Source organism: Rhagoletis zephyria, unplaced genomic scaffold, assembly GCF_001687245.7.
Source record: "Rhagoletis zephyria isolate East Lansing unplaced genomic scaffold, Rhagoletis_zephyria_1.1 Rzeph_scaffold_00152, whole genome shotgun sequence".
Lineage (NCBI taxonomy): Eukaryota > Metazoa > Arthropoda > Insecta > Diptera > Tephritidae > Rhagoletis > Rhagoletis zephyria.
This window is the reverse complement of record NW_016157236.1, coordinates 236,836-248,479: the sequence shown is the minus strand read 5'-3', so window position 1 is coordinate 248,479 and position 11,644 is coordinate 236,836. Positions and strand designations below refer to the sequence as shown.

Genomic DNA, 11,644 nt, shown 5'->3' with positions numbered 1-11,644 from the left:
CTTCATCTTCATCTTCATCTTCATCTTCATCCTCATCTTCATCTTCATTTTCATATTTATTCAAAACCATTTCTTTTGATACCCATATTGGGATAAATGATTTATTTTAACTAACAATTTGAATTTAAAACTAAAATCAAATTGCACATCTATAGGTCAGGCCTTTCATTTGACACCTCATCCTTTAAAATCGAACTAACGGTACAGATTTTATGACTCGGTGTTAAATATTTAACGAAACCCTCTGCGGCAGAGACATTTTGAATTCGATTTTCTAACATGTGGCAACTCCTTTCATGGAACTAAAGCTATGTTGCACACCCGAAGGATGAGGCCTTTCATGTGACACCTCATTTTTGAAAATCGAACGCACGATACAGATTTTATGACTTGGTGTTAAGTATTTAACGCAACCATCTCCGCTCTCGTGTAAGAAGTTTCACTTCAACAAAAATCCAAGAATTTGAATTTTTGGCTCGCCCGTATATGTTTAGAATATGGACCAGTCAGCGATCATCAATGTATACTCAATTTGTCACACAGCGAGGACGAGTTCGAATCGACGGCGTGGCGAACGTCGCCTGCGAACAAAATGTTCACCAGAACGAGTCGGAAACGACTTCGTATCGAAGTCGTTTGACAAATTGGGTAATAGTTAAAGGTATGTATGAACTTCTCAAATGAAGCTGTCCCTTTTGTCGATGCACACACACATCGAAATGTATGCAAATATTGATTGTAAACTATCTATGTGTTGAGTATAATTTGCTTAAAGTCTTATAGTAGCTAAAACCAATTCAAATACAGCAAAAGCAATTGCAACAAGCACATTCACAATTCTAAAGAGCACAAACTTCGGCTTTAACTTCCATTTGCATTTACATATGTATTTGGGTATGTGCATATAACAATTCCAATTTATTTACTTTTAATCGTAGCTACAGTGTGCTGGCAGTTTGTCTGTACATATTACTTGCTTGATGTTTCAACATCTGCCTCTCTTATATTATCCAACAAACGTTTAATTGTACAACTGCAGCTCCACCAACACCATGTTGTATGTCTACAACAGCGACAAAGTGATATTTTAATAGTTAAGAAAATAATAAACAAGTCAACTGTACGGATATACATATGTATATGTACATATGAACATAGTTGGTAGTGTAAATAAAATATGTAAGTATGGCCAATGTACAAATTCCCTTGGAGGCCAACATATCGGAGGCACCACTACCGTTGCGTTGTTCGGTGCCTTTCCACTGCTCAGTTATCTCAGCAATCATTACAATATATGAAATATGTATGTATATCGCAGAACTCATAATTCACTTTCTTGCTTGGCATGATTGGTTACTTACGCACTGCCTGTTTGTCGACTTGTGGTAACTGTCATTAGCAATATGCAACAGTACTTTACCGCCAGCATCAGTAGCAATTGGCAATTCCGTAAAAGTATTTCGAGATGAAACATTGAAGCTCACCATTTGACCTGTTTAAATTGCTTCTTGTTTTTTGTGTTTTTACAAACATTTTGTCAGAACCCAGTTCTGTTGTTTGATGTGCATTACAAAATTTGTGGGTGGAATTAGCCCAATAGTTTCTTGACGACTCAAAGTTGTGATTTTGAAATAAGTAAATAACGAACGTCGTTCGCATGCAAAGTTCATCGAGGTCTTGTTTTCCTTCCACACCGGGACCGAAAGTTAATTTTTTTTTTACATCACCTAAGCCAAATATTTTTAAGTTTGAAATAAAAGTCATTTCCTGATAATAAACAAACAACTTAAAGCTTTGAGCTTTTCCGTGTTTAAAAACGGAAGTGATCTCAACTATTTTTTTTTTTGCTTTCCTGAAATATAGTTCAAAAGTATGAATAATACCTGACACCTTTTCGAACCTCAATTCCACGCAAAATTCGTTAATATTTTTCAATAGATTATATGCCCACTATCGAGTTTTCTGTCACTTTTTACTTTTGTGACAAACACGGTCAACTCCAACTGCAGCTTGCACTTTAATTTGATATACATATAACTTAATTCAGTAGCTGCTACAGATCGCCCTAACTAAATCGTATGACTGAGCAATTCTATATATGTAGATGATTACCGTTAAGTCGAGTTTCACTCATTGTTGAGCGCAGCCAAGTTTTTACCCTTCTTAGTGTGCTAAACGACCTTTCAATTATGCAAGTGTACCACACGGCAGAGCTAAGTGCAACTGTAAGGCGCATTTTACTACCGGGTAAAGAATTTTGCTTTCAGCTGCCATTTCTTAGTATTGTATACCTACATTTAAGGAAGACTTCAAAGGTTAGGTAGCGACGCCCTAAAGTTTCTTTCCTCGCAATATACGTAGTATGCTGTGACGACACCAAATGAAATTATTTATGGAATGGTGGCAACAATTTTAAGTTTCATTGAGGATTTTTAAACAGCTTCCATGTGATATTGTAATGTTTTCATTACGCTTTTTATATATATTTTTTTAAATTTGTATGAGTAGTTTTCATCGTCGGCCGCTGTGGTGTAGTGGTTAGCAGTGCGCAGTACGATTCCGGGGGGCCTGGGTTGGAGCCCGACCAACATCAAAAACAAAAAACAACAAGTAAAATGTCTCAGTTCGGGCGGAGCAAGTATTAAATATTAAATATTTAATATAGTTTCACCTTTCCGAAAACTACAGCTACATGGTAAGCAGGGGTGGTTTTACCCCTATTTCAAATATCTTCGATAGGACGTTCAGTTAAACATAATGAGATAAACTTATCTAGTTATATGTGGGCGGTATAACGCCCATTTTCCAAAATTCCATAATAATGTTGCTTCTTTCCGAGGGACTGGGTAGTATCAATTTTGAGCAAATTAGCGTTCTTAAATTTCGAAATATCGAAGTGTCAAGCATTTCTGAAATTTACCATTATACATATGAAAAGTGGGCGTAATTTGAGTCCGATTTCAATAATTTTCAATGTTTTGCTTTTATCTGATAAGTGCAATAATCGTACCATAGTAGTTTGTTACAAATTGGTCAACCGGTTACCGAGATACACATATGTGGTCATAAGTGGGCAGTGCCACGCCCATTTTCCAAAATTGTATCATAAACATATTTTCTGCTAAAGACTTATTGCAAACTAAATTTTGATTAAATTAGCTTTGGCTTTTGCAAACAACCGTTATGTGAACAAAGTTATTATGCCCTTGTGCATAAGTGCAATTGGGTATAAAAAAGTTTTTTTCTAATAGCGGTCGCACCTCGGCAGGCAATGGCAAACCTCCGAGTGTATAGTTTTATATAAAAGTAAAAGGCAATTTTAAGAGATTGGGAGTGGGATTGGGTATTTAACACTTCTCATATAAATTCAAGTTTACTACATGCGACCCACCCCCGTCAAAGTAACCAGCTGTGTGGCTGAAAAGTCAAGTCTGTTCCCTTAACATTAATAATTGTTTTCCTAGAAAACTCCAAAAAGTTGATACAAAAATTTAAATATTACAGCTCAATCATTTGTTTTTAAATTAATGCGAAGTAATGTTCGCATTTCAAAGAAATTGTAATAAAGATACTTACAGATATGTACATTTTCTAAAAAACACTAAAAAAACGATTTACTTGAAGAAAAAGGCTATAAGAAGTAAAGGTGGACTTAGCAACATTTTACCCTAAGCAATGTTAAACATAATATGGAAAAAACTGACCATTTTTATATAATTTGGAATTAATAGCATTTTTTTAAATTAAGTACGCAAATTTTTGTTTAGACAGTTTGTTTCAAGTTATTAGAACGGGAACATACCTCTTTGTAAAAAGCCTACAAAACACTTTCAAATAAAAAATTTGCTTACTTTAAACTTTGAGGCGCTTAAAGCAATTGAAGGAAAACTGCCATATGGCCAGCCTTCATACGTTTTATTATACATATTCCAAATAATTCTTGACAGTTCTCAAAGCGAAGCAAGCAAAGAAAGCCTGCATTGGGCTATTACCTTTATAGCTCAGTTATGCATACTTGGCGTAGCATGAGAGTTGTCACATAAGGAATCTGTTAAACGACTTTTGCGTGTAAGCAGTTAGCCAACGCATAGCACTTCACATGTAGAAGTCTGCTGGGTTTTGAATTTTAAGTAAAAATGGTATAGCAGTGCGAAGTATGCATAACTGGGCTATTAGTGTATGTATAGGAACGCGGTATATTAAAAATTAATTTTTTTTTTAAATAGCCCACTTAAGACTTACATCTGGAATTTAAAGATTCTGAAGTTCATTGGGATTAAATATTGCCATATAAATTTTGAAGAAAAGGAACAAAATGGTTTACTTGTTTTTGGCATTTTTATTATTTAATTGAGGGTCATGGCTAGAGACATTTTTAAAACTTGAGGACACATTCGATGGAAACTGATCACCTTAAAAAGCTTCGCATATGAAATCCCTATACTCAGAGAAGGAATCAAGTTTTTCGTACTCGATCTTAGCATTTCCGAACTTAAAATCGGACTAAGATTGAAAATAATAAAATAGAAAACACAAATCTTATATTAAGTACGATATTTTTGAGTACTAAATACTGGAATTAAGATCATGCAAACTTAAAAAATTAAGTATATATCATACATTTTTTCAAGCGTCTTTTTGTGAAAATATTGTTCACATACAATGGGCTGTTTTTGCTTACGCGTAAAAGTACATTTAGCGCATTTAGTTCTAAATGTACATGTACTAAATTCGTCGCCTAAATGCAACTCCATTTTTGCATTAAGAATCTAAATGCTAAAAGCAAGCCTGTGATCTTCCCTAATTTCCACGATTCGAACATGGTTTAATGAGAAAAAGTGACAACATTGCTCTTTCGCATATACAGTGGCTAGCTGCGTTTCAGTGATCGCCGATCGAGATTTCATTTATTATTTTACATTATTTGGATAAAGAAAAGTTACGCAAATTCAACATCGTTATGATGCTGATAGAAATCTGGATCAATTTGTGATCCACCCTGTTGGTTTTGTTTCCTAATTAAGTGAGGGAATTTTAATTGACAGCACCGACAAATGAATATATACACAAATAAATGTTCGGTTTTGGTTAAATCAATTCACGTTTTTGTATTGAATTTTTGGGTTAAAATTTATTTTTTCCTTTTCATTAGGGGTTTTTGCACATTATCTTCTGCGTGGGAATTGATCGTAATAGATACGGATCTGAATAAGCGACTGAAACACGTCAAAAGCATGCGATTTCGAACTCCCGTAAATGTACATTTGCTAAATGCGATAGCATGCACGCTCTTCGAAAACATATGTTCGAAAGTGCTAAATGTTGAATTTTAAATGCAGCAAAAACGCTGCATAACATTCTAAGTCGAAGTATGAAAGGTTGTTATAACTAACCCGACCTTTTTCTTTATAATGTTTCTTAAAATAAAATACTCGTACTCATAATAAGGCAGCATCATATTTGATTTGAGTACGAAATTTTTATTTAAAGAATGAAATATTTAGACCCATATCTATACTTAAATCAAGTTAGTTTGATCTTTTTTATAGGTCGACATTTTCCCCTCAGCGTAATGATAGCAACGTATCAAAAACTTCTTAAATTCCCGTCAAACACAGCTAAAGTATTTATTCCACCCAGCCAATATGAATATCATGAAACTACAGTGAACATACTAATACACATGATAATGGTAACCCTGTTTTTCTCTTCATAGATATGTATATTTATGTATACATCTCTATGGCCATAAACAAAACTTTAATTTATGCCACATCATATAAAATATAAATACATATAAATATACATACATACAAATGCGATTCCCGGAACCTGTCGCAGCCGCCAAGAACTTATTTACACAAGTGTATGCTAAATAATTCTATAGTTCCCACCACATATCATTTTACCACAAGTGCTCATTATCTTCTCTCTTTATTCTTATTCGTTCATACTTATAGTGACAAAATTTATACGCATTGGCATTGCCGATAAAAACGACAATCCGCCCTACTTCGATAAGTCGCTTTATGAAGCAGAAGTGGACGAAAACGAAGATATCCAACATACTGTGCTGACCGTCACGGCCAAGGATCACGACGAATGTAAGTACAAACCTAAGTAGTTATACATTAGAGATGTAACGGATAGTGATTTGGCCGAATATAGTGCGGCCGGATAACAAGTCGCCAAAATAAATATATTTCTAAAGACCAACCCATGCCCATCTGGCTCAGCAAAATAAAATTTAATTTGGGTTTTCGCTAAAGCTGTTGATTTTTACAGTTTCCTTTAAAAGAAGCTTTCACTATTGCGTTAAAACAACTCAAGGCCAAACTTTGTCAAAGCTGGCCAATATTTACCTAGCCCCGTATTTTCACATGATTAATTCTATTTGCCTTTTTCTACAGTCAGCCGATTTCAAAAAGTTATTGTTTCCGTTCTTGCAGCATAGCTGATGAATATATTTTGAGGATTAATTTGAATAATTTCAATAACAGAACATTTTTTTTTTTTAAGTTTAACAAAGATTCTTTTACTAAAATAGGTTTAAGACCCTATCCGGCCGGCCGGATACCGGATACTAACTCAATATTCGATCGAAAGGTAAACTTAGGCCGGATATCCTGAAAACCGAACAGCTACCAAATATCCGTTACATCTCTCTTATACATACATACACTCATATACATACATACACTGAAGCAAGTAAAAAATATTAAAGCCGAAGAAGTATCAAAAGTAAAATACTCGTTACTATCCAAAAATTATTATCTCTTTTCCCCTTCTTCTTTTAAATTGAAATTACACTTCGCTGCTCCGCGATATGCTGGTACTGGTGTTGTTGCTGATGCTCATTGTAATGTAACATCCACTGCAACCATTACATCAACGAAATTCATATATACCTATGTATGCATGGCTTTGTTTGATGTCTTATTGGTGAACTTACGCGTTCACTGTCACTGTGTATTAAAATATCAAATGAAATTAAAAATGTCAACATCAAACACCAACATCACCAACAATATTCATTTCAACTGTTATCTCCGCTGTTGATAATACTGGCATTTTTCTAATATGGGGTACAGCATCGCGTATACGTTACGAAATTACAAGTGGTAACATTGGTGGCGCTTTTGCGGTTAAGAATATGACTGGTGCCATTTATGTTGCGGGTGCCCTTGATTACGAAACGCGGCGCAGGGTGAGTTGACAAGTTCCAATTATTTTCACATTGATATTGTGTTTTTATTTTTAAATTTTTCTTTTATTATCTTCATTTGAGTATGTAATAAATATGAACTACATAAGTATGTATATAAATATAAATTATCTATATTTTCGTACATATGTAATACATACGTGTTATAAAAGCGAGTTCCGCACAAAAGATACGCTTTTACATATGTATGTCTAAGTCTATGGAATTAAAACCATTCACGGGTTCAATACATACTTATGAATATACATATTTAATCTTCGCTGCAAGCTCGCCCGCTTCGCCGATATGCTCCCGGGTACTTATCGATATTTGCTGCCGTAATCGCCAATTATTAGGTCGGCTCCAAAAACGCCATATGCAGTAAGACTTTAATATCTTTTTTTCGTTCTGTGACTGGAAATAAAACCATATTTTCGAGATGGCCTTAATTTTAACTGACAATGGAAATAAAGCCATTATGGTATTATTGTGCTTTTGAAAACTTTAGTCTTAAAAATTTTAAATTACTTACATGAAAAGGAATAACTCCATAAAAAAAATTTTTCGATAGGTGGTGCAGGAGTCGTTACCTTAATATAGAAAGGCCCTATCTAGCATTATTACTTCGGATAATAATCTTTAAATCGAATATAGTAAAGTTATTAATTTGCGAACTTCTTTCAAACGCTATTTTGTATTAAAGGATGTATGTCATTTAATATCGCAAACATTATTTTTAATTTTTATAGATCTGATGCCTTTTCTACAAAGCTGGATTTCGAAATTAAATTAGTTAGGGCCTTTCTATATTAAGCTAACGATATGTATGCATGTCCTTACTTTGGAATTTATATGTATGTGCTTTAAACTTTAAAGTTTAAAGAGCAGAAATGTATACTATCTTAGGTTTGCATGTGGCGGTACTTTAAACCGCGGCTTCGGTGATGTCAAACAATACAATTACTTGTGTATAAGCAAACACTTATTAAAGCGCAAAGTGTTCATTGTTTATTAGAAAATGAGACCAATGCTTAGATGTAATTATTTGAATTTAGTATCGGTATTTGGGATATCTAGTATTTTTGTCCCAATATTAATGGGTACCCGATAGTTTTACAGCGATGCTTTAAATTAGAACTATATATATCGGTACTTTAGTTTCGATATCGTATCTCTACCGTATTTATAGTCCGATTTGGTTCATACTTAGGAAGCTTGTTTAAAAAACATATTTTTTTATTATTAACTTATTTCCTTGAGAGCTGCATACTGATTTAAGAAATTTTGGTAGAATAAAATTTCTTTTCCATTTCTTTTATATGAATTTTTCGTTTTTCTTGAGGGCTGCAGACAGCCCTAAAATTCAAACAAAAATATGTTTCGTTCTCGTAAAATTGGTTACTATACAAAAATGAAAAACTTAAAATAATATTTCACTGAAATTGCTTTCTTGAATTACTTGAGTAACTTTGTATTTGAAGAACGTGTTTGGGTACAAAAGCCCTTTTACTAAGTATTAAGAGATGTTTAAAGATGGCTCTAAATCTCAAATACTTTAGTACTAGAGGGTGCGGAATTTTATAGTACTAGGGTGTTTACTAGATTTCTAAATACTGGATGCCTCTGGAAGAGAAAAAATAATCGGTAATTGTTGCTTTCTTACTTTGTTGATACAGCAAACCCCGCTTAAGTACCTCACGAAAAATTTCAGCTTTTTGAGGTACTTGGACGGGTTGGGTAATTAAAAGAACCCGCTTAAGGACCGTGATGCCGCGGCATGCCGGTACTAACGCGAGCATAATTAATGATGTAGTTAATTTTCTTGTTAACTTACATAAATAAGTCCTTGAATAAAACGTGAACATTTAATGAAGTGTACGTAGCATTATTTAAACATATAAACACATAAACAAAAACTTTATAAAAAACTCGATAAAGCTATGTTATGTCATTCATTCAATTCTTGAAAGTTATTGATTATACATATTTATACATACAGTGTCAAGCTTAAAATTTTTTAGAACACTGAAAAGAAAATTCACCATAATTTCTAACGTTTTTCTCAGAAGTATTTATAGCCCATTCCATTTTAGTGTACTAATTTGCAAGTTTCAAGTGACTAAAAATTACCGTTGATTTTTTAGAATTTTTTTGCCGAACGTGTTGCGGCAGCACTTAATAGGAGAAAATTATAAGTAAAATGGAAAATGGGATACGAAAAATTTAAGTACTTAGGCGGGTTGGGTAAATAAGAGGGGAGGTAATTAAAAGAGGGGTTTTCTTCAGATTACATTAAAATATTCACGGTGCCCAAAAATTTTCGTTACTTAAACGTGTTAGGTACTTAAGCGGGGGGTACTTAAGCGGGTTTCACTGTATAATGAACTGCTACATGATGCTAGGAATTTTTCGAAACTTTTCATGCTTTCGGAGTTGTTAAGGATCCTTTTTAACACTTTCTTTTAAAGGATTTTTCATGTTATATTTTTCGCGATCTTTTAGGACTTTTCGGGGTTTTGATACTATGTCGAGACTTTCGGACATAGTATCGATTTTCGGGGGATTAATTTTGTATGAAGTATTTAGTGAAGCCAGATATTGTATGCGTACGCGTTATTTCCTAAAAGTAACTAAATATTTTTATATTTAGTATTTAAATATTTATGATAACATACGTAAGTAAATGCTTTTATTAAAAAAAACAGTATTCGAAAAATATGTATGTAACTACTATCATACTCGGTATTTAGTGACACCCACAAAATTTACATACGTAAAAGTGCTTGACTATTTACTGCTACATAAATACCTTAATACTTGTATAAAAAGTTCTTAGTAGGTATATACATACTTAGTAAATTTTGTACATCAGTTTTAGGAACTGGCTGAAAAAGTTTTACTTCACTAATTTTTGCTCAAATCGTAGTAATGTCATATAAAGGGGTTAAATATACATATATTTCGTCCATAAGAATTCCTATTCATACAAGCTATATATAGCTCTTACTGTTCACTGGTGCATTAAATCCTGGGATCCCGGACAATTTTCTATGGCTCGAAATCCCGGGATTACCGTTCAGAGATACCGATTAAAATAATATCGACCGATACGCAAACCTCCTGTCTACATTTGGTATATCAATTTTCTTTGTTCAAGCAGCAAAACAAATGAAATCGAATTCCATGAATTTTCTTCCCCGCTGTTAATTGGGTCTCGTAAATATGATGAAAGATTTTTAGTTAAAATGGGAAGTTTTTTGTTTATAAAATGGTGTCACCGAAAAAATTACTTCGCTTGTCATGCAAAAAGTCTACTGGAAATGAGGAAACGCTAATGGTCGTCACGGGATGAACGTCAGCCATCCCACGACACGTGCACGGGAAACGCTCGGGTACGTACATACAGTGACGAGCAAAACTGTAACAAGGTTTAACACCTTTTGTTTCAGCCACCGCTATATTTCCAAGTTCTAACGACTTTCATACTCTTGCTGTATATTCTTGTTGGTACATCCCTACTCCCTCTCTCATAATGATTTGAAGTCAATACAACAACAATAAAAAAACCAGCAGACAAAAATGTAAATGAAGGCAGATGTTACAGTTTTGCACTCATATATTTTTAAGAGCTTTTTAACAGTTTTCACGAAAAAAAAGAACTACTAACACAATGTTCGGTACTCTTTTGCCTGTTTCAGTTCCTAGATGTGATTTGGCATACCTTATTTGTATCTTTGTAAAAATTCTGGAGGTATATCCTTAGTTTGCTTTCACAGCTCATGCACTCGATTTTACGGACTTTGATACTTATTAAGCTGTGCTTTTAGTTGATTTCGCAAATTCTCGATGAGATTCATGTCAGCTGTTTGTGGAGGTCATTTCAAATTAGCAAATTTTTGCTTTTGTATCCACTCTTTACGAACATATGCAGCATGTTTTGGGTGATTTTTCAGCAGAAACTCTCATTTTTCGACCACATCTTGCAAATTTTGTTGAAATATGAACAGATACTGTTCCTTACGCATAATGCGTACTAACGGACCGACAAAATTTTTGAAATACAATCCCAAACAATTAAGATCCTACCACTGTGATGCACAGTTTGCAGTACATGATGCGCTTAGGCTTAATTTGGGTCTTTGATCCAATACCATGCCCGGCCATCTAATTGAAAGCGATTAATTTAGTCTTGTCAGACCAAATAACCTTCAATTGAAACTTAAAAATATGTTTTTTTATTGCATTCTGAACGGCCTAACATATCCCAATATGCAACGGTCCGGGTTTCGTGCGATGCAGCAAAACGCTACCACACTCGCACATGTATTTTGATCAAATTTGCCTTTTTCTTCTTTATGATGCCTTTGCGCTCAATTTGGCAATTCTTCGCGTCGCTGTCTATTGATTTGCGTTAAAGTTTAATACCTTAAGCGCTTCTGT

General features: G+C 34.0%; 1 protein-coding gene across 1 annotated transcript in view; it reads left to right on the top strand.

The window, feature by feature from the left end:
* The first annotated feature begins 5,371 nt into the window (after positions 1–5,371).
* The window catches only part of LOC108383084 (neural-cadherin), a 198,968-nt gene continuing 192,695 nt past the window's right edge, over positions 5,372–11,644 (top strand). The window contains exons 1-3 of the mRNA XM_017639472.1: positions 5,372–5,378; positions 5,961–6,104; positions 7,092–7,207. Of these exons, the coding sequence (XP_017494961.1) occupies positions 5,372–5,378; positions 5,961–6,104; positions 7,092–7,207 (267 nt within the window). The remainder of the gene's footprint in view (positions 5,379–5,960; positions 6,105–7,091; positions 7,208–11,644) is intronic.